The 27,944-nt window shown below is 55.8% G+C and overlaps 1 protein-coding gene across 2 annotated transcripts; it reads left to right on the forward strand.

Moving 5' to 3' along the window:
• On the forward strand, positions 1–27,308 carry PARVG (parvin gamma). Of its 2 annotated transcripts, XM_020898530.2 has the most exons (13): positions 1–200; positions 1,968–2,062; positions 3,622–3,686; positions 4,982–5,084; positions 5,583–5,723; positions 7,964–8,079; positions 9,757–9,812; positions 12,412–12,434; positions 14,815–14,873; positions 15,110–15,178; positions 18,016–18,117; positions 25,220–25,292; positions 25,748–27,308. In XM_020898530.2, exons 2-13 carry the CDS (start codon positions 1,984–1,986, stop codon positions 25,855–25,857), a joined length of 996 nt encoding a protein of 331 aa, XP_020754189.2. In that variant the 5' UTR covers positions 1–200; positions 1,968–1,983; the 3' UTR covers positions 25,858–27,308. The 2 variants fall into 2 exon arrangements, with proteins under 2 accessions (XP_020754189.2, XP_020754188.2); XM_020898529.2 differs by lacking the exons at positions 1–200; positions 1,968–2,062 and having other exon boundaries at positions 2,069–3,686.
• The last annotated feature ends 636 nt before the right edge of the window (positions 27,309–27,944 follow it).

The raw sequence follows: 27,944 nt of genomic DNA on the forward strand, positions 1-27,944 counted from the left end.
AGCATCTGGTTCTACCGCCCTGCTGGGAGGAAGCACCCTGCAGACGTAGCCTGGACGTCTTTGCAGAAGCCACAGGCCCTGGAGGAAGTGAGCCGCTTGCCCCTGCCTCCTGGGCGGCCCCTGCCGATTTGCTCTGGAACCTGGGACCACCAGCGCTTGAGCCCGTGGCCTTCGTTTCCCTGCGTGGAGGAAGCAGCCAGGTGAGTCCTCGGTTCTGGGCCTTTCTGCCCAGCCAGCCGTAGTGCCTGAGCTCAAACATACAGAGAGGAAAGCTCTGAGAGGCCTTGTGGAAACAGGGCCCGGAGCTCGTCTTAGCCGAGGTCCCAGGGGAAGGTGCTGGGTGGAGCTCACCCTGCGCCCAGCTGGTCCCCCTGCCTCTTAGACTTAGAGGCAGCCGCTCCCGCAGCCCAGAGGCCTGGGCAGGCAGAAGAGCGCCCTCCCAGCTCTCACGTAGCCCGGGAAAGTTTCCTTTTCCAGCCTGTCATCTCCCCTAACCTTCAGCCATGGAGACAGGCCACCCCAAGTCTTCCGATGAAGAAACTGAGGTCTGGGAGTGGAGGGCCCCCATGGCTGCTGATGGCTGGAGGCAGCTCCCAGCCCTGTGGACGCTCGCAGCCTTTGGCGCCCGTCAGGTTCAGCCCCTCCCGGTAAAGGAGCGTGGGGAACAGAGAGGGGAGGTTGTTTGCCCAAAGTCACACAGCCAGAATGAGGAGGAGCCCGCCTGGAACCCAATCTCCTAACCACCCCCCCCCACCCCCAGGCCTAGTTCCCGCCTCTGTTCTGGTCCTTTGAACAGAACCCCATCCGAAAGGAGGCTTGGGAACTCGGGGGGATGGAGTCGGCCCAGGGGCTCTGTTCTCCACGCCCCCATGATATAGGGCACGACGGAGCCACGGACAGTGCTCCGGAGTCCCCAGGCTGGCTGCCCGTGTCACAGCGTGACTACAGTCTTGTGAGTGCCTCCATCTCACGGCAGCTCTGGGCCCTGCTGCTCCAGCCAGGCCTCCCTGGGGGCTGCAGCTGACCGCCAGCTTTGGTTGCAGGAGGCCCCCCCCCCAGCCCCACATGTCTTGTTTGGGGCTGAAAGTGCTGCGGGAGGCCCAGGGGCCAGAGCGGAAGTGGGGGGGGGGGCCGTACCCAGCAAGAGAGGAAGTGAGTCCAGGGGAGCAGGGAGGAGGCTCTGAATCTGCCTGTCACCCTTCCCCCCAGCGAGGATGAGGAGGGCGGGCTCTGAAAGCTCCGGTGAGCGGAGAGACCCCTGAGCTCCCTTGACAGGCCAGAATGATAAGCCCCGCTGTGGAGAAGCTCGCTCAGAACTGGAGCCAGGCAGGACCAGCCCACACCCCCGAGAGCCCAGCCTGCACCCCAGTCCCATGTCCACTCACTCAGAGGCTGGGGGGCTGCTCTGTGCCCCCTGACTCAGGCTCAGGACCCAGAGAGGACAGGCCTGTCCCCCACCCCTGCCCCGGTTTAGGAGCTCCTGGTCTGCAGACATCACTTGTCAATGTGATCACTGCCATACCGCTGCCCTCTCCCCTTCAGCAGATCTCCCCCCTGAGGTTAGCCAGAGGGTTTTCTGGATCCAAGAAGCTCTGAGCAGTGGGTCGCCCCCTTGGTCCTACTGCCCGGGGTGAGGGTGGGTGGGCGAAGATTCTGGTGTCCTGCGGGACGGGCTGTGGGCTGGCTGCTCCTGGCTGCACCTGACCGAGGAGGAGCCCCCTCCCCGCCAAGCCTTTGCACAGGCTCTGACCTCAGCCACAGTGTGTTTCCGCAGGGCATCCTGCGAGGACTGGCTCCAGCGACCCTCTCAGCAGGCACCCTGTCCCCTTGCTCGGGCAGCGCGGTGACTTGTCCACCCCCAGCCAGCGCCCACCCTCTCCCCGCGCCTCCTGGACTCTGGAGGAAACGGCACACCTCGAGTTTAGGGTGACTCGGATGGTGACGTCCTCGGTTCCCTGCCTCCTCAGGGCCAGCAAGGCAGCGATGGAGCCGGAGTCCCTCTACAACCTGCTGCAGACCCCCGGGAAGGTGGACCCACCGGCGGAGGAAGAGCTCTCACAAGGTTCAGGCCGGGTGGGGCGGAGGGGCAGGGCCAGCATCCTGAGAACCCCCACGAGCTGTATCAGGCCCTGCATTGGCTTCCAGGTGGTCAGCTGAACACCCAGTTCTGTCCAGCCCTCGCCTCTGCCTTCTGCTTTATACTTGACCCCCCTGCTTCTGGAACCTTCCACTGAGTTCCCCAGATTCCCGCATACCCGCACTTCTCCAGGTTAACGGGGACAGTGGTGAGGATGCTGACTGCTGTGTGGTCCCCTCTGGGCGGGGGCTGAGCTGAGCGTGTCTTGTACATGGCATCTCACCTGCTACTCTGAGGAGTATAGTCACGGGCCCTCTCGCCTCCTTTTACAGACGAGGAAGCAGGCACAGAGGGTGACATTGCAAAGCCGCAAGCCCGGCGCCGCGGGGCTGACTTCATTAACTGGGGTTCTCGGTTTATAAGTGGTTTCAGGTTGGAAAGCATCAGGAGGAAAATTGCTGTTAGGGTGGCAGGGCTTAGTGATTTGGAAAAGTGTTTATTTTTGGTTTTATAGTTGGTCTGGAGATAAAGTTCTGGCAGGCGGAGCTGGAACATGGCATGATTCTGAGTGGCAGGAACGACGCCCCAGCAAGGGGCCACAGCCATTCAGGCACTGCCACCCCCACCCACCCCTGCCACCAAGTGTTTGTCAGGAGCCTGTTCTCCTCTTGCCAGGAACACACGGGGCCGAGTGGTACTCAACGGTCTGCAGTGTCTGGAAGATCCCCGCTGGGCTACATGAACACAGAGGCGATACATCTTGCGGATCTGGGCAAAGCCAGCCCCGGGGGGGGAGTGGATCTCAGTTTCTCCCACATTCACTGGGATTCGGTGATCTCAGGGGTCCGCCTCGGCCCTACCCTTTGTGGGTTCCATGGTTCTTCAACTTAGGGGAGATGCTGACCCAGGTCTTGGAGCTCAGTGGACAAGCCAGGTGCCCTCAATGCCCTGCCCACACCAGGGAGCCTGACAGTCATGGATGAACTCTGCCTCGACCCCTTGGAGCCCGGGGACCTGGGCTTAACTGGGCTGTGACCCCTTCTTATGTACGTGGAAAGAGGGTCAGATAAAATGCAGGATGTCCAGTTAAATGTGAATTTCATGTAGACAAAAAATAGTTTTCGAGTTTAAGTATGTTCCCCAAATGTAAATACTGTGTGTCTGAAGATGGGCTGGTGTTCATGAGAGAAGTGAGGGGGAAGAGTGTGAGGGGGAGGCAGGAACCCCATGGACGAAGGAAGTGGGTGCAGAGGACGAGGCATGTCTGGGAAACCCAGGTCTCTGGGGATGTTTGGTGGTCAGGGCGTGTGTGTGTGTGTGTGTGATGGCACGTGTGCATGTGTGTGAATGTGTATCTATGTGTGTGTGTGAATGCACTTGTGTGCATGTGTGTTTGTGTGTTTGATTGCCCTTATGCACATGTGTCTGTATGTGTGTATGTGCATGTGAAGCTGTAGGACCAATCTCCCCTCGTGGTCGAGATGCTGGCTCCAGGGCCGACCTGCAGGCCGCCACCCACGTGTCATGCTCCCCTCTGTTTCCAGGAGAGAAGAGGAAGTTCCTGCCCCCCACTTCCCGGAATAACCCCAAATTTGAAGAATTGCAAAAGGTGCGGCAACCTTCTCTGACCATCTTTCTCTGGAGGAGTCTTTATCTTCTTGGCGTGGGGACCGTGGGCCATCCCCTCCCCAGCCTCAAGCTGGTGGGCGGCAGTCCCTCAGACTCCTGGGAGACCTGCTGAGTGGAAGGATATTTACCTGCACGAAAGGATATTTATTGAGCGCTGACTGTGTGCCTTTCTGTACGGGATCCCAGCAAGGCTCATGGCAGTTGAAAGAGCTGTGCTGTCACCTGCATCCCAGGGAGCAGACAGCAAGGCTTGGAGGAGTGACCTGACCCATGGGGAACACACGGTGGCCAGTGACAGAGCTAGGGTTGGACCCAGATCATGGACCCCAAATCTTGTGCTCCTTCTCTGGCTCAACTTGCCTGGGACAATGGACAGCTGACCGAGTGGGTGGGAACATGTGCACCACCCAGTTCTTCTTGACTGTAAGCTGTGCAGAGGCCTGGGGTCTCCATGTTTCTCTGCAGTATTTCTCTAGTCTCCGTGGGGCCTTTCTGTCACCTCCTCCAAGGAGACCTCCTGGACTCCACCACCTCTGACCGCCCACCCAGAGGATTTCTGGCCCATTTTCCATCCCTTTCTTCCTCCCTCCCATTCTCTCGATCCCTCCCTCCACGTTCCCCTCTCTCAGGCAGAGGGAAACTGGTGGGGTGCCGATGTGTCATCTTAGTTTTGGTCCCTCCAGAAGCTGATCCTGAACTAAGGATTCAAGTGAAAATAGTGAGTTGGGAGGTCATCCCAGGAGACAAGGCAGGGGAGAGGAGAAATAAGATGGGTAAGAAGGAGCCACCCAAGGTGAATGATGGAGCTTGAGCCTGCTGGGTGCTACTGGGGGCCCCTGTGGAGGAGCGGGTACCTTGCAGGCTTCCTGCTGGGACAGAGGAAGTGAGGTGTTTATCCACCAAGTCCTGGGTAGCTCAGGTTGGTCTCTTAAAGGGACAGGGGCGCTGCTTCTCTGCACTTCCGACCTCCAGGGACAGCCTTTGTGCTTTGCTGTAGTTTGAAGGAGGAGGCAGGACAGCAGTGCCCCGGTATTATCAAAACCTTATGCAGGACAAAAAAAAAAAAAAAAAAAAGCCCGCAGTGCTCAGGTCCACCAGAGCCCAGAGCAGGCCCCTAATAGCCTGGGAGATCAGAGCAGGCTTCCCAGAGGAGGTGATGTTTGACCTGGCCTTGAAGGATGAGTCAGAGTTGACTGGTGGGAGGAGGGCAGAGCTGAACCCGGCGAGAGGCCGGGTGGGGAGTGGCCCCCCGTCAGCTGCGTCTCGGGGCGGCAGGTGCTGATGGACTGGATCAATGCCGAGCTCCTCCCGGAGCACATCGTGGTCCGCAGCCTGGAGGAGGACATTTTCGACGGGCTCATCCTGCACCACCTTTTCCGTAAGTTGCTGCTTCCAGCCCTGGGAAGTCCTGGGAGAGGGGTAGGGTGGGCCAGCCTGGGGCTCACTTGGCCCCCTCTGCAGAGCTCTTGGCAGACGGCTGCAGGACAGGCCTACCAGTCACGGCTTCCTGAGCTCTTGCCACAGAGCAGATGCTGTTAATCCTCAGCACAGCCGCTCTGTGATCATCCCCATTTTACAGATGAGGAAACTGAGTTTAACCACTAGACCTCACTGCCCTGCAGGGATGAGGACCGCGGGTCACTGTGTGGGAAGCTAAGGGGGTGGGGCACAGGGTCTCGGTCAGGGTGGGGTGGGCCGGGGGGGGGGGCGGTCTCTGGAGGGTGGGGCTTGCCCAGCCCCGCAGCCACCATGCCCCGTGACTGCCTGGAGGAAGAGGACTGGCTGTGGGTCCCCCGGCAAGAGCCACATCTGTCTGCCATCCCCCAGTCCTTCCCACCCATCCCCTCCATCCCACTCCTCTTTCTCTGGTCCTCAGAGAAGCTGAGCGGACTCAAGCTTGACGTGGAGGAGATCGCCTTGACCGCAGCCAGCCAGAGGCGCAAGCTCACAGCGGTCCTGGAGTCTGTGGACCAGAGCCTGCAGGTGGAGGAGCTGCAGGCCAAGTGGAGCGTGGAGAGTGCGTGGGGCTGGTGTGGAGAGGCCTGGGAGCGGGCAGGCAAGGAGACAGAATTACAGCGCCCTTACCCGGGGTGGGTGGGGCTGCCTTGGAGCCCACCGCAAGGGTGATAAAGGCAGCCTTGTCCTTAAGGCTGCCACAGCTCCCCAAGTCCCAAGCACCACACACGAGCTCAACTGCCTTGTTGCATGGGTGCTAACTACCCGCTTCATTAACTTATCTAAGTTGCAGCTGTAGTACCTGCTTATAAGAAATGAGTGTGCAAAGTCCCACCCAGTTAGCCACTTGGTAGGATTTCCTGCCATTCCAACCTCTACATCCTGCCCTTTTTCCAGATGAGAAAACTGAGACTGGAAGGAATTGAAAGAGCCTCTCCAAGGTTGGGTGGTGAGGTGGTCAGTTCAGTTCAGTCACTGAGTCATGTCCGACTCTTTGCCACCCCATGGACTGCAGCACGCCCGGCCTCCCTGTCCATCACCAACTCCCAGAGTTTACTCAAACTCATGTCCATCGAGTCAGTGATGCCATACAACCATCTCATCCTCTGTTGTCCCCTTCTCTTCCTGCCCCCAATCCCTCCCAGCATCAGGGTCTTTTCCAGTGAGTCAGTTCTTTGCATCAGGTGGTCAAAGTATTGGAGTTTCAGCTTCAGCATCAGTCCTTCCATTGAATATTCAGGACTGATTTCCTTTAGGATGGACTGGTTGGATCTCCTTGCTGTCCAAGGGACTCTCAAGAGTCTTCTCTGACACCACAGTTCAAAAGCATCAATACTTCGGCGCTCAGCTTTCTTTATGGTCCAACTCTTACATCCATACATGACTACTGGAAAAACCATAGCCTTGACAAGATGGCCCTTTGTTGGCAACGTAATGTCTCTGCTTTTTAATATGCTGTCTAGGTTAGTCATAACTTTTCTTCCAAGGAGCAAGCATCTTTTAATTTCATGACTGAAGTCACCATCTGTAGTGATTTTGAAGCCCCCAAAAATAAAGTCTGTCACTATTTCCACTGTTTCCCCATCTATTTGCCATGAAGTGATGGGACCAGATGCCATGATCTTAGTTTTGAGTTGAGTTTTAAGCCAACTTTTCACTCTCCTCTTTCACTTTTGTCAAGAGGTTCTTTAGTTCTTTGCTTTCTGCCATAAAGGTGGTGTCATCTGTGGTTATTGATATTTCTCCCAGCAATCTGATTCCAGCTCGTGCTTCATCCAGCCCAATGTTCCTCATGATGTACTCGGCATATAAGTTAAATAAGCAGGGTGACAATATACAGCCTTGATGTACTCTTTTCCCAATTTTAAACTAGTCTGTTGTTCCATGTCCTAACTGTTGCAGGTCAGGTGGTCCGGTATTCCCATCTCTTTAAGAATTTCCCACAGTTTGTTGTAATCCACACAGTCAGAGGCTTTGGCGTAGTCGATAAAGCAGAAGTAGATGTATGAAACAGTATGAAAAGGTGAGGTGGTAACAGTTTTCAACCCCCCCTTTTTTTTCTTTTTTTTTAAAGTATGGTTGGTTATAACATTGTGTTAATTTCTGCTGTACAGGAAAGTCATTCAGTTATACATATGTGTGTATTCTTTTTAAATATTCTTTTCCATCATCACAGGACGTTGAATATAGTTTCGTGTCAGACAGTTTTTGTTAGGCCTCTGTCATTATTCTCGCCACTGCGTTTCAAGTCTCACATTCAATAATTGATGCGGGTAATATTGGCCCCAAATCAGGTCGTCAGGCCCACCAGGTCCCTCTGTTCATGGAATTCTCCAGGAAAGAATACCGACGTGAGTTGCCATTCCCTTCTCCAGGGGATCTTCCTGACTCAGGGATCAAACCCAGGTTTCCTGAATGACAGGTGGATTCTTTACCGTCTGAGTTGCCAGGAAAGCCCCTAAATCAGGTCACATTCAGCTCAGATCTAACAATTTGTTCAACCAGGGCCCTGCCGTAGGACATTTAGTTGTTTAAACAGCGCCACAGTGAACATTTGTGTGTGAAAGTCCCATCCGCACATGGCTCGTGCCCTTGGGCTGTATTTGCAGAAAGGATGACTGGAGCAAAGTGAGACTATTTTTAGGTTCTGAATGTATATTTCCAGACCTCTGCTCCCCTGATGACTGGACACCGCCGAGCTCCTTGGGCTACAGAGGGTGGTTGTGACAATCAGGAGCCCACCACGTAGCCCCAGGTTTGGGTATCCCGGGAGCTCTGACCTCATGCCCCCTTCCCTCCCAGGTGTCTTCAGCAAGGACCTGCTGGCCACCCTGCATCTCCTCGTGGCCCTGGCCAAGCGCTTCCAGCCCGACCTGCCCCTCCCGACCAACGTGCAGGTGGAGGTGATCACCATGGAGGTAAGGGGTGGGCCCCGGAGGATGCCCGCCTGCAGGTCGAGCGTGTTGGGGCCATGTCGCCATACTCTGGACCAGGGGGTGGGTGCTACACAGGGCGGGGGCTGAACCAGGGTGACCAGGGAGCCGGGAGAAATACCAGATCCCACCAGGATGGCCGGGGAAGCTGGGCCGGAGCTGTGGGCAGGAGATGCAGAGTCCGGGGGGGCCACGAGGAGGTCTGTGGACTGGCCAGCCCCACTTACGCAGCAGATGACACCTGCCTGGGGTGTCCTGAAGGTCCTGGCTGATGGCAACCACATGCGCCGTAAGTGACCGTCTGTTCACGGCCCTTCTGGAGCCTTCACACCCCTGGCCACCGCCACTGCCCTCCCACTGTGACGGTCTCGTCTCCCAGTGCATGGGTGTGAGAGGGGCCCCAGCGGCCTTTTCGGTTCCAGCACCTACTGAGTGCTCCCCCTCCAGCACGCGTGGACTTGCTCTGTAGCCGGTGGCCCAGGAGTCTGTGCCTTCTCTCTCAGACAGACCCTAAGTGCCACCAACAGGGCCCCCTGTGCGTGCCCCCCACGCTTCCCTCCCCCACCTCCTGGGCACCTGGGGAGCAGCCAGCTTCCCTTATCCCAGGAGGCAGAATACACCGAGTCCAGCCAAACTCGGGAGGATTCATCCCGACTTTTTCAAAATGACTGACGAATTCTGTGGCTATATGTAAATCAGAGGTGACTTCATTCCTTCATGCATTCACCTATTCATTCATTCACCTCCCCATTCATCCACCCATCCATTCCTCCACCCACCCACTCATCCATTCATTCATCTACCCACTCAACCATTTATTCACCTACCCACTCATCCATTCATTTATCCACTCACCCACCCATTCCTCCACCCACCCACTCATCCATTCATTCATCTACCCACTCATCCATTCATTCATCTACCCACTCAACCATTTATTCACCTACCCACTCATCCATTCATTTATCCACTCACCCACCCATTCCTCCACCCACCCACTCATCCATTCATTCATCTACCCACTCATCCATTCATTCATCTACCCACTCAACCATTTATTCACCTACCCACTCATCCATTCATTTATCCACTCACCCACCCATTCCTCCACCCACTCACTCATCCATTTATTTACCCACCCACTCATTCATTCATTCATCCACTTACCCACTCACTCATCCATTCATTCATCTACCCACTCATCCATTCATCCATCCACCTACTCATCCATTCATTTAGCCACTCAACCACCCACTCATTCATTCACTCACCTCCCCCCCCACACTCATTCATTAACCTTCCCATTCACCCATTCATTCACCCACCCACTCATTTATTCATCCACCCAGTCACTTATTTGTTATCAGGTAAACACATGTCCGTTGACGCCCTGTGAGCCAGGCACTGAGTGGACTTTGGGGATACCTGGGCACTGAAGCAGACACTCTCCACCTCTGTGGGGCTCAGGGCCCATGGGAAGAAGGACAATTAACCTGGTCCCACAAGGGCTGCCCAGGAGGGAGGCTTCCTTGAGGAGTGGATGAGGCAGGGTGAACTGGGTCCCTTGGGGCAGCTTTGGGCCCTCCGGTCTCCTCTAGAAGCAGTCATGGGCCCTAGGATTTTCTGTGGATACTCCATCCCGTCCCCCGTTCTCTCTCCTAGCGCACCAAGAGCGGCCTGAAGTCGGAGAAGTCGGTGGAGCAACTGACTGAGTGCGGGTGAGGCAGGCGGGGGCGCTGGGCTTTCTCAGGAATGGGCAGTGGGCCCTGGGGCAGGGGCAGACCTCTGACCTTCTTGGGCAGGCCCTCACTCTGCCGGCCCTACTAAGCGCTGCCCGGCCCGTGGAGTCCTGGCCGGCAGAGCTGCCTACACCCACCTGCACTGCACATGCTTCATGCCAGGGTTGGAAACACATCAGGGTCAGGGCCATGCACCTGGGCTCTGCAGGGTCTGGGGTCCGGGGAGAAGAGGGGCTGCTGTTAGGCGTCTCTGAGCTGCAGGCTGGGTGAGCCTTTAGAGGGATCTCAGGGGCGCGGGGCCAGCTGGCCTGTGGCCAAAACTCCCAACAGCCTGGGTGGTAAAGGAAGCCATGCATATACCATGAGCCTCTCCCCCCCAGGCCCTCCAACACCTCCCAGTTGCGTCTCTCTCCAGGGAGACCTGGCTATTTTGCATTCCTGGACTCCCCTGTGGTGGAGATTGTAAATGACCTCAGCCAAAGGTCCCCTGCCACCCGTGGGCTCACACTTGGGGACCCCCGCCCAGGTTCGAGGGGTGGGAGGGGTTGGGGGCGGCCCTGCAGCAGGCCCCTAAGTTTGAGCTGCAGGTTCTGTTCCGTGAATTGTAGAATCTTCGCCTGGTCCAGGCAGAATGTTTCTCATCCTCGCAAAGCTGCCAGAGCTGCAGAGGGGCCCGGCTCCACCTGCAGGCCTGTGTTTCCCCAGACCCTGCCGCATGCTGCCTGGCGTCCCCATTTCACCGCCCACCCTATCTGGTCCAAAGGTCTTTCTGGGTTGGCCTGAGAGTAGGTTCCTTGCAGGAAAGCTGTGGATTCTCCTTTCTTGTCTAACCCTTCCTGAAGGCCTACTGTGTGCAGGGCACTGGGCTGTTTCAGCTCCCTTGACCCATTTAACTCTCAGAGGCCCAGCTGGGCAAGTTCAGTTCTCTCCTGTTCACAGACTGCCCTGTCTGGGCTGAGATCCCAGCTCAGCCTGGTATGAGCTGTGTGTCCTTGGGCAAGTCACTCCCCCTCTCTGAGCTTCTTCATGCCTTTGATAAAGGGGGACCCTACTTTTCCTACTTGTTGGGGCTGTTGTGAGGGTCACAGATGATGTACATAAGGGGACCTTCCCCTCTTTTGTGCCCCCAGCCCTGAGGTCCTGCCGGGTCTACGTCTCCTGGGTGTTCACTGGGACCAGGCTAGGGGGATGGGCTAGCTGATGGCAGGTAATATCTTGGTGGAGGCGTGTGGGCAAAGGATGCCCAGGGTGGAGGGAGCAGACGTCTGTTGGCCCCTCCTGCCAGTGGGGCCCGATGTATCGGCCTTCCCAGTGACACCCCAGGAAGAAGGCCTGTTCCCCTGCCACTCGGTGAGGCTAGATGCCCTCCCCATCATCCATCTTGACCCTTGTATGCCGAAGCTTTAGGCTCTGAGAACGACTTTGGGGAACTTGAGAGAGGGCGCAGTTAGCAGTGCTCATGGTGGCCACGCCCCTCCTCCCTTTGCAGCCCTAAAACAGCCCTTCTCAGCCTCCGCGAGCTCGGAGGCTTCGGTGAGGGCCCGCCCCTGGCCCTGGGCTTGTGTCCCAGGCGGCACAGGGCCGTGTGCCCCTCCTGGCAGCTGACTCCGTGTGGAGCTCTGGGCCTTCGTCTCAGGCTGCTTCCTCCATCCCACTCAGCCCAGCTTCCTGCCAGGGTCATGGGCGGTCGGAGGGACCACCTGGCTCTCCTGGGAGAGCCCAACCTACCTGGGAGGCGAGCAGAACCGAGCTTTCAGGGCGTTGCGGGGGGGACACTTAACAACAAAGTCCAGGCAAAACCGCTCAATGACAATAAAAAGGCAGTGAAAGAAGCCGGACATGAGGGAGTGCGTACGATTTCATTTCAAACACAAACAGACCAAATGAAGACAGCCAGGCACCTCTGAGCAGTAGTGACCTTTATGGGGTGTGATGGGGAGGGGGGAACAGCTCGGGGTGCTAGAAGGTTCTGCCGTGTTGGGGGTGGTGACACAGGGATGTGCGTCGGTAAACACGTACCGGCTCTCAAGTGAGGATTTGAGCATGTTTATCGTGTTGTGTAAATACGCCCCCACCACAGCTAAAACAGCTTCCCAGGTGGCGCTAGTGGTAAAGAACAAGACTGCCAATGCAGGAGACTCAGGTTCGATCCCTGGGTAGCGAAGATCCCCTGGGGAAGGGCATGGCAACCCACTCCAGGATTCTTGCCTGGAGAATCCCATGGACAGAGGAGCCTGGAGGGCTACAGTCCACGGGGTGGCAAAGAGTCGGACACGACTGAAGCGACTTAGCAATCATAGCATAGCTAAAACAGCAACCACAAAAATGACACAATCCAGGCATTTCTAGGTGTGGGAGCCTCAGGGGGAGGTTTGGACCTCTGCCATTTGCTTCCCACGAGGGCCCTGCCTGCTTATGGAACTGCCAGGAAAAGGGAGCTCGCAAGTTTCTCTGTCAGCCTTGCCTCTGCCAGGTCTTGTCACATGAAGACACTACATCTCTGAAGTTGTTTTTTTTTTTTTTTTTAACCGTGTGTTTGCTTTCTCTCCACCCCCACCCCCTACATTTTCCTCTTTAGCACAGACAAGGACCAACCATCAAGTGAGTACCTTCCTAATTTAGGGAAATCTTTTTCTGCTGGGTATGTGCTGAGATAGACATGGCATTTTGACTGGTTGATGATTGGGTGTGCTCGCAGTTCCTTTGTGGTCCACGACGTAAGAGATGCAGGTTCAATCTCTGGGTCAGGAAGATCCCCTGGAGGAGGGCGTGGCAACTCACTTCAGTTTTCAGCCTGAAGAATCCCATGGACAGAGGAGCCTGTGGGCTACAGTCCATCAGGTCACAAAGAGTTGGACACGACGGAAGCGACTTAGCACGTGTGCATGTGTATTTTGAGCCCTCTTATCTTTTTGTCCTCCCTTCTGTCTGTCTGCCCGTGGATTTGGCTGTTCCTTCTCACAATACTGCTCATATGGGTAGAGAGATTTTTAATTCCCATCGGTGGTGGCAGCTGTGGAGTTGTTCAGTGTGTGGGCTCTGGGGCCAGGCAACCTGGGTTCAAACGCCAATTCCCCCATTTATTAGCCACGTGAACTTGGGTGAATGACTGAACTTGTCTGTATCTCAGTTTCCTCATCTATAAAATGGGGTTAATAATGGTACCCACCTCTTAGGCTGGTGGCTGGGGTTAAAAGGTTCTTTGTGAACGTGCTTAGCACAGAGAAAGTGCTTAATAGTGATTGTTCACTACTTTGGCCTCTGTTTTTGAGACAGAATTCTTCACCAGTTGACTGATTGACCCAGCCATTCCTTCTTTCATTCATTCATTCCTTAATCAGTCTGCCTGGCCAGTTGGCAATTGGTCATCCATCTATGCATCCATCCATCTATGCATCCATCTATCCATCTATTCATCCAAACATCCATTCACTCATCTATTCACCCATTCATTCATCTATCCACCAACCCATCCATTCATCATCCATCCATCCATCTATGCATCCATCCATCCATCCACCATCCATCTATGCATCCATCCACTCATCCATCCATCCATCCATCCAACCATCCATTCACTCATCTATTCACCCATCCATTCATCTATCCATCCATCCATCTTAATGTGATTTTTCCTCCCCGAACCTTCCCCGCTTGGAACAGAGCTGTATAGGCAGGGGGTTCTCACCTGCAGAGGAGGCACTATGACCTGTGAGGGGCTTCTGAGAGCAAGGACTGAGAAAGGTTGAGTGGGAGAAGGGAGGTGCCAGGAAGGCCGGTCCGGAGAGATGTCTGTGTGTGGGCATGTGGAGGGGCAGCCTGAGGACCTGGGGTCTCCCAGGGAGCAGTGTTTGTTAGAGGGCTGCATGAGGCTGGGTCACCCATTGAGGGGCAGGGACACGGAACAGGGCTTCCTAACACCGTGTCTAGCATGTCCGTGGTGTTCTGGCCTGGGTCATTGGAGTGGCTCCTTCAGGGACACAGTGTCACTGACCATAGGCCAAGTGCTCTGGGAGGGACCTGTGGTATTTCCACCCTGTTTGTCGGTTTATGGGGCATGTTAACCTGCAGAGTGCGGTCTGGTGCCACTTCCCTCCCTTCACTAATGAGGGAACCGAGGCGGGGAGAGGTGAAGTGACTTGTTCAGAGTCACACAATGGCTGGCTGCAGAATCAAGAGGTAAATTCTATTCAGTGTGGGTATTCAGTGCCTTGAGGACCGGTCTCCCCAGGGGAGGCGTGTTAGCTGCAAAGAGCAGGAACGCAGTTGGTGGGAAAATGACCTTAGTCTGAGGACTTGGCGCCTCTGAGTCTGGACGAGGGGCCTGAGTTGCTAAGATGCTCCCATGGGCCTGACTCAGCTGCTGAGGGTGCTGGCCTTCTGTGCCCCGCGGGGAGTTCAGCCTCTCTGCAAGGGCTGGATGTCCTAATTCTGCCAATCCACACATGCTGGGGAGGAGACCTCGGGGCCAGGAGTCAGTCCGGGGCCGGCCCCCCTTCAGCCACCTATGGCAGCTCCTATGGACTGCTGGGCGGAGCAGGGAACTGCGGGGAGGCAGGGTGAGTTCCCAGGGGCTGGAGTGGTGTCCACTCTAGAAACAATGACTGTTATTTAAGTCCTATTGTGTGCCCAGCTGGGCTTCCCAAGTGGCGCTACTGCTAAAGAACCCGCCTGCCAATGCAGGAGACATAAGAGACACAGGTGTGATCCCTGGGTTGGAAGATCCCCTGGAGGAGGGCATGGCAACCCACTCCAGTATTCATGCCTGGAGAATCCCATGGACAGAGGAGCCTGGCGGGCTACAGTCCATGGGGTCGCAGAGTCAGACATGACTGAGCAACTAACACTTACTCATTTACTTGGGATAAAACTACATCTCTCTCTGGACTGATTCTTCTGAGAAACTTTGGTGGAAAAGAAGTCCCTGTTTGGCACAAAGATAATAGCATCCTAATGAGGTGTTTATTGGATCTGTCTGCAGAGGACGTCTTTGATGAATTATTTAAGCTGGCTCCAGAGAAGGTGAACGCTGTCAAAGAGGTAGAGAGATCAAAGTTCCAAGAGTGCCTCCTGCCGCCCGCCCACCCGCTGCCCACCTGCCCTGGGTCTGGGGGAGAGGGTAGGGCAAAGGGGGAGGAATACGGCCCCCTGGCCCTCACTCTGCAGCTGCTGTGCCGGTTGCCATGCAGTGGTGGTGGGGGGGCTTTCTGTGACCCCGAGTAGGAAGGTCGCGAACCTGAGCTGGGGGCCTGGGGCCTCGGTTCTTCCCTGAACAGGCCATCGTGAAGTTCGTCAACCAGGAGCTGGACCGCCTGGGCCTGTCCGTGCAGAATCTAGACACTCAGGTAGGGACGCGGCTGCGGGGTCCGGGGTCGGGAAGGGCCACGGGGAGAGGGTTCTGCAGGGCCCACCTGGGAGCCTGGCCCACCTTGTGTGACCCAGGGTGTGTCGCCTCCCAGACACCTGGGGTCCTCCTCTCCAATGGGGGTGTTGCATGGAGGCAGCATCCAGTCAGGGGCAGGACAATGGTCCTGTGAAGTGAGGACCTCGGGGTTTGTCTGTGCTGTTAATCACTTTCATTGTAAAACAACCGCCTTGCAGCTCGTTTTCCCCAAAACTATCTTGGATGATCTGATGCTATGACTCAAAACACATGAGCGTTCCCTGTCTAACTGCATTGGCTTCCCTGGTGGCGCTAGTGGTTAAGAACCTGCCAGCAAGTGCAGGAGATGTAGGAGATCCGGGTTCAATCCCTGCCTTGGGAAGATCCCCTGCAGGAGGGCATGGCAACCCACTCCAGTACTCTTGCCTGGAAAATTCCATGGACAGAGGAGCCTGGCCGGCTTCAGTCTATGGAATCCCAAAGAGTCGGACATGACTGGAGACTTAGCATGCACACACGTGTGTCTGGTGGGGTTGTAGGTGTTGACACAGCCCTGTATCTGAGGGCTCCCCGAGTCTCCTGGTCCCCGGTGCTGACGACGCTGAACTGTCCCGGGGCAGGAATAGAGTCTTGAGCTGTCAGCCTCCTGTGGTGGACCATGGCCTCCCACCAGAACGCTACGCCCCTGATTTCCCTTAATGCAGTGGGGGGCAGAGAAGCCGATGGCCAGCCCAGGCCCTCAGGGCAGCAGTGGAGCCTTCTGGGCCCCGGGGGCATTAACTGGACGTGCTGGGGCAGGATTCGGGCCCCCTGGTTTCTGTTTACACAACATGGTCTGGGGGGACCGGTGGCGAGGTCACCAAGTGGCTTACGGTGAGCTTAGCCAGTGCTGCTGATGTCTTAGACACGGCCTGTGGTTAGCCTGTGGGGAACAGGGTTGATATCGTCCTGTGCCTGGAGCTAAATCCGATGAAGCCCTTACCCTGTGCCCAGCTCTGAGCAAAGCCCTTTGCATACGTCAGCTCACTGACTCCTCTCAACAACCTCCTTAGGTGGGAACTGCTACTATCCCATTTTACAGATAAGCACATTAAGCTCAGAGAGGTTAATGAACTTGCCCAAGGTCACACAGTGATTAAGTGGTGCCTGTCACTCAGTCGTGTCCGACTCTATGTGATCCCGTGGACTGTAGTCCGCCAGGCTCCTTGGTCCATGGGATTCTCCAGGCAAGAGTACTGGAGTGGGTTGCCATTGCCTTCTCCAAGGGATCTTCCCGACCCAGGATCGAACCCGTCTCATGTCTCCTGCCTTGGCAGGTGGGTCGTTTACCCCTAGCGCCACCTGGGGAGCCCGACTAAGTGGTAGACCTGGGACGTGAACCCCGGCTGCTGAGGCCAGGGTTTGTGCGCCATCACCCCCTTGCACGGTGGCCTCGTGAAGCCTGTGTGTGACGTGGCCTGGCGACACAGCAGGATGGAGGTGGCAGACTCTGAAGCCAGGCGGGCACACGTTGCCCCCGGGCTCAAGAATACCTCCTCTCTCTTAGCTGTGTGACCTTGGACCCGGACTTATCTGAACCTCACGCTCCTCTTCTTTCAAAATGGGTACAAGGATCCCTATCTCACAGAACCATGAGTAATAAGTGAGATGGTGAACATCGGGCATTTTGTGTATTACCTGGCATTTGGTAAAGAATCCACCTGCAAGGCGGGAGACCTGGGTTCCATCACTGGGTCAGGAAGATCTGCTGGAGAAGGGTTAGGCTACCCACTCCAGCATTCTTGGGCTTCCCTTGTGGCTCAGCTGGTAAAGAATCTGCCTGCAATGCGGGAGACCTGGGTTCGATCCTTGGGTTGGGAAGATCCCCTGGAGAAGGGAAAGGCTCCCCAGTCCAGTATCCTGGCCTGGAGAATTCCATGGACTGTACAGTCCATGGGGTCACAAAGAGTCAGATACGACTGAGCGACTTTCACTTCACTGACACACTGCAGACACACAATGAAATGTTGTGGTTTTATTGTATTTTATGTGGGTATGAATAGGATGATGCCTTGGGTTTACATTCTACCTGTTTCATCTTTATGTCTCACTCGGTAAAATAAAGGTGTTTGAAGAATAAATGGCACATGTGAGAATGGTATTTAGAGACTGTTGCATAAAGGGGGATATTAAAGTCCCTGGTATTTCGGTGGTATTACCGGGAACATCAGTAGGCAAGATTTGGGGTCAAAATAACAGCATGGAAACAGACCTATTACGAGGCAATTTCATTAAGGACTTCTAGCGGTGACTTACTTCCAATATTCAATCTTGTGTTTTGTGTCTTTGAAGAGATTGAATAGGATTATATTAGCATATGATGCACTGATGCCGGGGTGATGGCTTTATCTCTGAACATACAGACAGAACAGACAAATACGAACGTAACAGCCAGCAAAATGAGCCCGGTGTGCTGTTCTCTGCCTTCTCCTGATGGAATAATTTTATACTTAACTCTGTTTTCTCCTGAGCCTCTGTAGCTCATGGAACAGTATGTGGTTTAAAAAATGATTTGAGGCTCTTTCACAGAAAAGGTAAAAATGGCTCGTTTTATCAAGCATGTGCTCTGTGTTAGACAGCCAATAACTGCTTTATACCTGTGGCTGTTTACAACAACACTGCAAGGTCAAGGATGTCATCTCTATTTCTCAAGAAGGAACCCGAGGCTCAGAGAGGTTGTGTGACCTTTATCGTCATACAGCCTGTAACAGGCAGAGTGGGATCCTCTAGGTGATCTGTCTTCAGTTCCCTACTTTGCAGTTTGCAGATGGCGTCATCTTACTCTTGCTGATTGGACAGCTGGAAGGCTTCTTCCTGCACTTGAAGGAATTCTATCTCACTCCCAGCTCTCCTGCGGAAATGGTAAGATTTTGCAAAGATTTCTCCTTTCCAGTTCTACCTCTGAGTACACAGATCTAGGAAACTGGCATGATCAGTCTTCATTCATTCACTTACAGGTGTAATAAAGGCTGAAGGAAACTTTGGTTGTCCATATGTCTGCCCATTCACCCACCAATCTCACATACAGACTCTTACACCTATCCATTGACTTGCTGATTCACTTGTCCACACAGTTCATCTATCCATCCATACATTCATCTATCTATCCATCCATCCACCATCCATCCACCCACCCACTCATCCATCCACCTACCCATTCATCTATCATCCATCCATACATCATCCATTCACCCATCCATCCAGCCAGCCACTCATCCATCCATCCATCCACCCATCCATCTATCATCCATCCACACATCATCCATCCGCCCATCCATCCACCTGCCCATTCATCTATCCAACATCCTTCCATCCATCCATCATCCATCCACACATCATCCATCCACACATCATCCATCTACACATCATCCATCCACCCATCCATCCATTCATCCACTCATCCATCCATCTACCATCATCCATCCACCCGCCCACCCATCATCATCCATCCACCCACCCACTCATCCATCCATCCACCATCCATCCACCTACCCACCCATCCATCCACCTGCCCATTCATCTATCCATCCTTCCATCCATCCATCATCCATCCACCCGTCCACCCATCATCACCCATCTACCCATCCATCTATCATCCATCCACACACCATCCATCCATCCATCTATCATCCATCCACACACCATCCATCCATCCATCTATCATCCATCCACACACCATCCATCCATCCATCTATCATCCATCCACACACCATCCATCCATCCACCTATCATCCATCCACACACCATCCATCCATCCATCTATTCATTCATTCATCCATCAATCACTCAGCCATCCACATATCATCCAACCACCCATCCATCGATCCATCCATCCATCTATTCATCCACTCATCCATCCATCTACCATCATCTATCCACCCGCCCACCCATCCATCATGCATCCACCCATCCCTCCACACATCATCCATCCATCCATCCATCCACTCATCCATCCATCCATCATCCATTCATCTACCCGTCCACCCACCCACTCACCTGTGCACCTGATCCCTCATTTTCTGAGGTCCTGCTTGTTGTCAGGCCCTATGGGCCATAAAGATGATCCAGCACAGCTCCTGCTTTCGAGGACCCCTCGGTCTATAAACACTGTGATCTTAGTGATATATGGTCTTCTGGGGTTGCAGTGAAATGTGTTGGCTCATGGTGGGTGAGCTGGTGGGGAACCTTAGTGCAAGAAAATGTAGTTAGTACGATCTGCAGGAATCAGGAGAGGCCTTGCATGAGAGGTGGCCCCTGAAGTTGACTGAAGGGCTTGGTTTGCAGAGTTAAATTAGGGAGGGAAGCCCCAGGGGAGGGAATGGCATCATCAAAGGTTCAGAGGTGGCAGGGGTTCTGGCCTCGTGGGAGTCAGAAGTTCCCACGTGGACCCTGGAGTCTGGGGGCTGGTTGGGAGATGGCTGCATTAGTCCAGGCAGGGTTGGGAGGGGGTGTCTATGCCTGGGTTGGGGAAGGACAATGGTGAGACTGATGCTGGTGGAAGGGACAGGGCATCAGTCTGACTGCTCCCAGCATCTGGGCCTTCGTGGGGCTCCTCCCTCCCCCACCCCCCAGGCCTGTCACGTGGAGCCTCTGCAGTTCCTTGAGCTCCTCAAGCTCTCCCATCTCTGGGCTTTTGCAGAGTCTGTTCCCCTGCCGGGAATGTCCTTTCTATGCAGGACATCTGCTAGCGAAGGGAAGGGATGCTCACGAGTCTCCACAGGAGGAAACTGAGGCCCCCAGAGCAGAGTTCACTCCAGTCCTGGGCTCTGTGTCCCGGCGGACTTGGCAGAGGAAGGAAAAGCGTCCGCTCTGGTCCTCAATCCACCACCAGCTCACTGCCGGCACCTCAGGCTCCTTTTGGCTAAAGTGGGCTCGGTCCCTGCCCTGCTGGCCTTTGTGCTCAGTCGCTAAGATGTGTCCGACTCTTTGCGACCCCATGGACTACAACAGCCTGCCAGGCTCCTCGGTCCATGGGATTCCCCAGGCAGGAACACTGGGGTGGGTTGCTGCCCCTCAGACCACACAAGTAACAGAAGAGTTTGGAGCATCATGAAGGTGGAAGCATCCAGGGGTATGTGGTCCCTTGTCCCCTCATCCCGCCCAGGACCCCAGATGGCCCTGTCTGAACTCTGTCCACACCAGGGTCCCTCTGGCTGGTTGGGTGGCAGGCAGCCCAGCGCAGGAGGCCACCCCATCCTCCCTCTGTAGAGAGGGGACACCAGGCAGGGCTGGGTGCTAGTTCCCAGTACCAGCCTTGGGGCGTTTCTGGGAAAAGGAATGATTTCCCTCCCCTTTGATGTCCCCGTGGCCCTGAGGATGGCTCAGATCTCAAAGCCTTCCCTGGGGGGGTTGTGGAAGGGGGGCCCTGGGCCCGGACCCAGTTCCAAGCTGGTTTCTGTCTGGCTCCCACGTATCAGCAACCCTGTCTGTCCCTGCTTCTGGCTGCTAGCCTGCCCCTTTCCCCCACCAGGGTCCCTGTCGAATGTTCCAGGCCTGCCTCCCCAGCCCGCCTGCCTCCTGGCCACAGCCTCACTGCCCACCTGTGGTCCGCATGCCACCTGGGCCTCTGCCATCTCCAGTGTACCCCCAGCCCCCGCTTCCTCCTGCTCTGCTCCAGCTCCCTTAGCTGGGTGTTGGTTCTGACCAGCTTCTCATCCCCTCTGAGCTCCTGGGCTCATCCCCTCTAGGCCCCTGACCCACAGCTCCTCTCGTGTTCGCGGGGAGTTCCTACCTGAGTCTGGCCTCACCAGGCCCCTTACCCCAGCTTCTCTCTCACTCCACGTTCCTGGGGGGTGGGGTGCAGGGCAGGCTTGTATTTCCATTCTACAGAAGGGAAAACTGAGACCCCGGAGGCTGTGGGACATGCCCAGGGCTGCTCAGCTGGAACTGGGGCTGACATCTTGACCCTCAGTCCATGTTCTTCCTTTGGCCATCTTTGTGGGAGCCGTCCCCACCCTCTCAGGAGGCAGGGGTGCTCTTGACTGGAAGAGTGATTTGGGGCTCAGATTCCCCAGAGCTGGGATATTGACTGAAGAGCAAGCAGGCTGGAGCAGTGCAGTGTTTGAAGCTGTGGTAGAAACAGTGCTTGGCACTTACTGGATTCTTACCCTTCACTGGGCACTGTATTAGTCAGCTATTGCTATGAAAATGCTGTGTAACAAACAACCCAAATACTCAGTGCAAACTGCAATCCTTCCTTCTGGTGGGTCTGCAGGTCGTCTGAGTTTGGCTGCTCCAGGCTTGGCCAGGCTCCATCATGGGCTGGGTGTCAGGCCGTCTAGGCGGGGGTCACTGGGGCTGTCTAGGTCTATGTCTCCTCCTGGGACCAGCGGTGAGCATGGCATGGTTTTCTCACGGCAATGGCAGGGGACCCAGAGATGCAACAGGACACATGTGGTGCAGGCTCAGACCTGGCGTGTTATCACTTCCTTCTCACCCTCTTGGCCAGAGAAGGCCCTGTGGCCTCCGTGCGGAGGCGCCTGCATGCACGGGGCCGAGAGGACACGAGACAGGAGCCAGGCAGGTGCTTGCCCACGGGCAGCATGGATGACCTTGCCGATTCCTCCCTGCGTCGGGCCTCTGAATAGGAACTATTCCCATTCCTGTTTCTCTCCAAGGAAACTGACTTCAGACAGGGCAAGTAAGCCAGATAGCGTTGAGGTTAGAATGGCGACCAGGCTCATCTGTCTACAAAAGTGGGAACTACAGCCTCATATCCTTCCTGGGGAGCCAGGGTGAGCCCCGTGGGAGACGGAGGCAGGGTGAGCCCTTTAAAGACCAAGAACGAGGCTCACCCCGAGTCGCAGGGTCAGAGCAAGGGCTTAGGTGGGTCAGAGCGAGGTTGAGACCGTGGTGCTGACTTTTATCCAGAAGTCAGGATGCCCATGTGTGATCAGTGAGGGAAGGTTAAGAGGATGGAGCCGGTGGGGTGGGTCACATGCAGGTCCCCATGGGACCAGGGGCTCAGAACCGGGACCCAAAAGAGCACAGGGGTCCCCTCTTTGTCACTCGGGGGTCGGTGCCTCACCAGATATCAAGGCCAGCAGTATTTTGCTCACCTCCTAATCCCCAGTTACAAGCGGGGGACAAATGTCCTGCCTTCCAAGGCCCCCACGTGTAGCCAGCCTGCCGACTCCACTGATTTCAGAACCAAGTTTTGAAGATGAGCCACATTCTTTGGAGGGGAAAAAAGCAGCCTCTCAGCTCAGGCCCAAGAATGCAATTTTATGGGCTATTGTAAGAAACCTCAGCTGCAGGAATGGGTAACAAAATTGCAGACGAGGTCATTAACTGGAAAGGGCGGAACAACGGCCCTTTCCGGAGGTGGGACACCCGAGGAATTGTGGCTTCTGGAAATTGAATTTCTCGTTATCAGACCTTCTCTGCCAGTGGTGTCGATGTGAGGTTGCCGTTTGGTGCTGGAAGTGGAGTAGGGTTGGAGGAGTGAGGCGATCGTTGGCTTTGCAGAAATGAAAACACCGCGGCCAGGATCCTTCGGCTCCCTCCCACGTGAAATTACTTCTCTCTCGAACGATTTGAATGCTTCTTTCTGGGTTGTGACCTTCTCTCAGCTCTGTGGAACATGGTCGTTTTCCTTTCGTCATCTCACACTGTGCGTGCAAAAAACTAATGCTTTGGGTAGAGCCTGGTGGGGTGGGGCTGGGGCCTGAGGCTACTCCTGGTTGGCCCGTAGAAGCTTGAGCGATCATTGTTCCAGGGTCGACAGCGGTGATACTCAGCATGAATTCCACAAGGGCAGGCAGCGGGTCTGGGATTTGCCCCAGTCGCATGGCCAGCACATAGCAGACGATCGATAAATATTTTAGGGACTTCCCTGGTGGATCGGTGGCCAAGACTGCTCCCAGTGTAGAGGTCCTGGGTTTGATCTCTCGTCAGGGAGCTAAGACCTCACATGCCACAACTAAGAGTTTGCCTGCCGCAACTAAAGGTCATACAGGCTGCAACTGAAAGAACCCGCATTCCGCAACAAAGATCTAGGATCCCACGAGCTGCAACTAAGACAAATAAACAAATGACAATAAATATTTAAAGTAAGTGAATGAAGTGTTTCTGAGAAACTGGTCCCATGAGCTGCTCCCTGACAAATGGATCCTGTGGTGAAATCACTTGGGGAAACATGCATAGTCCCAAAAGCTCAGGATACATTGTAACACATTCAGGGCTCTGAGAAGTCCTGCAGTGGAGGATTTCCATACATCTTTATGGAAGCCAACATTTCCTGAAGCCATTTGGTCACAGACCCCTTTTCCCTTCTTGGACCACGCTGTGGAGACACAGGCTTGGAGGTGAGCACATCAAAGGCTGGGCTGAGAGGCGGGAGAGCCCAGCCCTGTGTCCTGCCATCACTCTGATATTTACCTTCCGTGCATCTTCTGAATGGTGCTCCTGATGAGAATGAAAAGACTAGCAACAGTAGCAACCCACATTTTCCAGAATTCTCCAGTCTGGGGGAAGACCTGGGGCCAGGGGCCAGGATGGCCCCGGAGGCTGATTCACTCACTCTGAGGTTTGCTTCCTCTGGTCTGCACATCCCCAGAGGTGTGACCTACCTGTTGGGGAACATCGGCACCCGCGACAGCCTTGGTCTCTTCTCCTTGATGGGCTCTAGAGGGGCCCTGCTGGGCCGGTGACCCAGCTACCACCACCCTCTCCGTTGCATCTTGGACCCAGCTCTGCTACTCTGTCCATTTTTAAAAAATAATTTATTTGTGTAGGTTGTGACAGGTCTTAGCTGCAGCATGCAGAATCTTTAGTTGCAGCATGCAAACTCTTAGTTGCGGCATGTGGGGTCTAGTTCCCTGATCAGGGATTGAACCCCTGCCCCCTGAACTGGGAGCATGGGGTCTTAGCCAGTGCCATCAGGGAAGTCCTGGCTCTGTCCATCTGATGCTCCTTCAACTCTCCCCTGTGGAGAAGGACCTTGCTCACTCTGCTCCCAGATCCCTGTGGTCCCCACACAGCCTCCGGGGAGCCAGACGCCACGGAGGACTGTGCCCCTTGCCTGGGATGCAGTGGGAGTCCCTGGAGAGGGCTGAAGATGCTCCCCCGGCCCCTGCCCTGCGTCCTTGGACCAGGACTGTGGCCTGCCCCTCTCCCTCTCTGAGAGAGTCTTTATCAGGGGCTCCTGGCCTCCCACACAGCCCACTACCCAGCCCTTGTAGGAGCCGGTGCAGCGGAAACATGCAGGGAGGCCCCAGCTCTGCCTTCTTTATTCCACCTTCACATCTTGCCTCGAGGTCCCAGTTCTGGGTCCACCATCACAGTGGTCCACATGGCCACTTGAAGTGCCCACTGGGAGATGGGCTATTCCCCTTGTATGGATGAGGGGACAAGGCCCAGGCAGGACACGTGCCTTGTCCAACCTGTGACCTGTGACCTGTGACCTGGTGGGGGCTGGTGCACAGATGTCCAACCCAGATCTACCCAGACCCACCAGGAGGGGACTGGGAGCAGGCTAGGCAGGGCAGCACCCTCGGGTGGGCATTGCTTACCGACCCCTGGCTAGGTTGCCATGGGAACCGCCCGGCTTGGTTGGAGCGGTCTTTGGGACTGGGAAGGGCTCCTCCAGCCGCAGATGCTTTGCAGGCGTCAGAGGGAGACAGACCTGACTCCAGCACTTTCTGTCTTGTGAGTTCACATGGGCCTGTGGCCACTCTGAGCCTTGGTCTCCTCACCGACGCTTTACCCACAGAACTAAGCTCTTTACGAGGGAGTCTCGATTGCTCACAGGTTCCAGGGCTGCATCAGGAAAGATGGGATGCTTCCTCCCCTGGCTAAGTCCCCTCACCAGGCAGGACTCACTCCCAGGTGTCACCTCCACCAGGAAGCCTTCCCTGATGCCTTGCCAGGTGCCTTCCTTGGGGACTGCCTTTCCCCCTAGAGGCGGCCTCCTGGCTGCATGATGGATCATCTTGCCGACACTGATGGGGTCTTGTCATTTTAGCTGCACAATGTCACCCTGGCCCTGGAGCTGCTGAAGGAAGAAGGCCTCCTCAGCTACCCCGTCAACCCCGAAGGTGAGTGCAGGGCTCTCGTGGGCAGGCAGCCTCGGGCCGGGGCCCCCGAGCGGGGCGGCATGTGGGTGCAGCCTCTTGCCTGGTGTTTGCCGAGTGTTCCTATGAGGGGGCACCGTGCCCACGGCTCCCACCCACCCTGGTGGAGGACGGTCCTAGGGAGAGGAGATGGGGGACCAAGGTCCCTGGGGATGGACTGTCCAGAGAGCCAAGGCCTGGAGAAGGTGCTGTGTTGCGGGCCCCCCAAGAGGGTGCCGGGGAGGAGGCATTGGCAGTGCCCTGTGATGGGTCCTGGAACTCAGGGCTTGCTTGACCAACTGTCCTGCTTTGCCAGGAGTTCTGCCAGGTTTTGCCCTGAGGGTTGGTGTCCCAGGAAAGCTCTCGGTCCAGGGCAAACTTGGACGGTTGGTCTCCTCCTCCTGGGTCTGACCACTGCCCTGCTCTCCCCCGACCCTCAGACATCGTGAACAAGGATGCCAAGAGCACGCTGCGGATCCTCTACAGCCTGTTTCGCAAGCACAAGCTGAAGGACAAGTTGGACGGGGGGCCCCAGAGGTCCCCAAAATAATCATCACAGCCCCCCACAGCTGATCCTCAGCTGGAGGGCCCTGGGCCGCAGAGGGGCTCCTTGTGGTCCAGCCAGCCCTGGGCCTCCCAATCTTGTTCTGTGAGTCTGTGGCATGCCCGCCCCGCCTCTGTCTCCTGTTTCCATCCTTCTGAATATCTTTGAACCCAATTAGGCGTGGTTTCTTGCTGAGCTAACCTCTGATCTCGCTTGGTTTATTTTAACAAATGGATCTCTGGGAGGGATGTGGGGAGCCTGCCGGTGTCCTGGGAAGGTCCCCCTTAAATATGCATGGATACAAGCTGAGCCCCAACGCAGGCTCCCTCCCCACGGGGCAGGCGGGGGAGGGGTTCAGGAGGTGGTCTCCGGGGGCCACCGCCGAGGCAGCTGCAAGGGGCCCGGAAGTGCTGACCTTCGGGGGGCTGAGGGGCTGACCCTGGAGTAGGGGGGCCCTCAGCCGTCAGTGCTGACCAGACGGCAGGGACCCGCCTGCCACACTCAGCTACTGCTGTCCACCTGCCTCTCACGTGGGGGTGACGGGCCCAGGATCACCCTCCAGAGGCCGGAGCCCCACGTGGCTCCAAAACCTGGCCCTCGGGAAAGTCAGTTCAGTTACTTGCCGGAGGAGCGGAGGCCCAGGCCCACCCCACAGCCACGATGGTGAGTTTCACCCGAAAGTCACAGAGAAGAGGCGAGGTCGTGGCTGGTTAGCAGGTCAGATGGACTCCCTGTCTGTCCCCAGGGAGCTGCCCCGTCGCTCTCTCCAGGGAGACTCGGCACTTGTTGCCTGTGTTTCTCGAAGCAGAAGTCCCTGTAGCAGGATGGAACAGGGGTTCCTGGAGCTGACAGCGGATGGGAACAAACCTGGAGGAGGCTCTGCGGGTGGGAGTGAGGGTCGGGGGGCAGGGCTGGGGGGCTGGATCCGGCTGGCCCTGGGCTCCTCCCCTGCCCTCCCAGCTCCGAGTCTCTGTAAAGGACGGAGCCCACTCGGTCTGAAGCTGTCACCGTTTGACAGCCTTGGATCTGGGGAGGGGCTGGCTTTGGGGCAGGGGGCGGGCATGGGCCAGGCCCTCTTTGCCCGACCATCGACCATCGAGTGGAGCTTGGAGGATGTGCTCTGTATGGGGAGTGACTGACACCACAAGCCCTTGGAGCTGGTGTCTGAGTGTGAGATGGTCTCAGGGTAGTCTTACCTCCACCCCACCCCCATCCACCCGCTCCCCTCCCCTCCCAACTCACAGGTAATTAGGATGAGGGTGGGGCCGTGTGAAGGGATTAGCATCCTTAGAAGAGAGATCAAACCAGTCTCTGCCCTATGAGGACGCAACAAGAAGGTGGCCGTCTGCAAACCAGGAAGAGGGGCCCTCACCAGGTACCGAATCAGCGGGGACCTCCATCCTGGACTTCCCAGGTGTCAGAACTGTGATAAATAAAAGTCTGCGTTTTGGTTTTTCTTTTTTAGTAAGTTTATTTATTTGGTTAGTTATTTTGGCTGTTCTGGGTCTTTGTTGCCGTGCGTGGGCTTGCTCTCGTTGCAGCAAGCAGGGGCTACGCTCTCCTTGCGGCGTGCAGGCTTCTCGATACACTGACTTCTCTCGTTGTGGAGCGTGGGTTCTGGGACATACAGGCGTCGGCAGCTGCTGCACGCAGGCTCAGCAGCTCTGGTTCCCGGGCTCAGAAGCTGTGGTGCGGTACACGGGTTTAGTTGCTCTGTGGCATGTGGGATTCTCCCGGACCGGGGATTGAACCCGTGTCTCCTGCACTGGCAGGCAGATTCTTATCCCCTGCACCACCAGGGAAGTCCTAACTGTCTGTTTTTAAAAGCTGGCCAGTCTATGATATTTTATCATAGCAGCCAGAGCTGACTAACAGATTCTCAGTACCGTTACTCGTTAGAGAAATAAAACCACGAGATTCCACTACACGCTACATTGAAAACACTGACAATAGCAAGTGTTGACAAGGATGTAGTGCAATTAGCGTTCTCATATGTTGCTGGTGGGATGCAAAGTGGTACGTTTACTTGAGAGAACAGTTTGGCAGTTTCTTATAAAGTAACACATACACTCACCATACGACCTAGCCATTTC

Source organism: Odocoileus virginianus, chromosome 23 (assembly GCF_023699985.2).
Source record: "Odocoileus virginianus isolate 20LAN1187 ecotype Illinois chromosome 23, Ovbor_1.2, whole genome shotgun sequence".
NCBI lineage: Eukaryota > Metazoa > Chordata > Mammalia > Artiodactyla > Cervidae > Odocoileus > Odocoileus virginianus.

Coding starts and splice junctions, on each gene's coding strand:
- PARVG (XM_020898529.2), top strand. CDS start 3,507: ATGTGTGTATGTGCATGTGAAGCTGTAGGACCAATCTCCCCTCGTGGT. Junction 5,724..7,963: donor GGCCAAGTGGAGCGTGGAGA/GTGCGTGGGGCT, acceptor CTTCCCTCCCAG/GTGTCTTCAGCAAGGACCTG. Junction 12,435..14,814: donor AGACAAGGACCAACCATCAA/GTGAGTACCTTC, acceptor ATCTGTCTGCAG/AGGACGTCTTTGATGAATTA.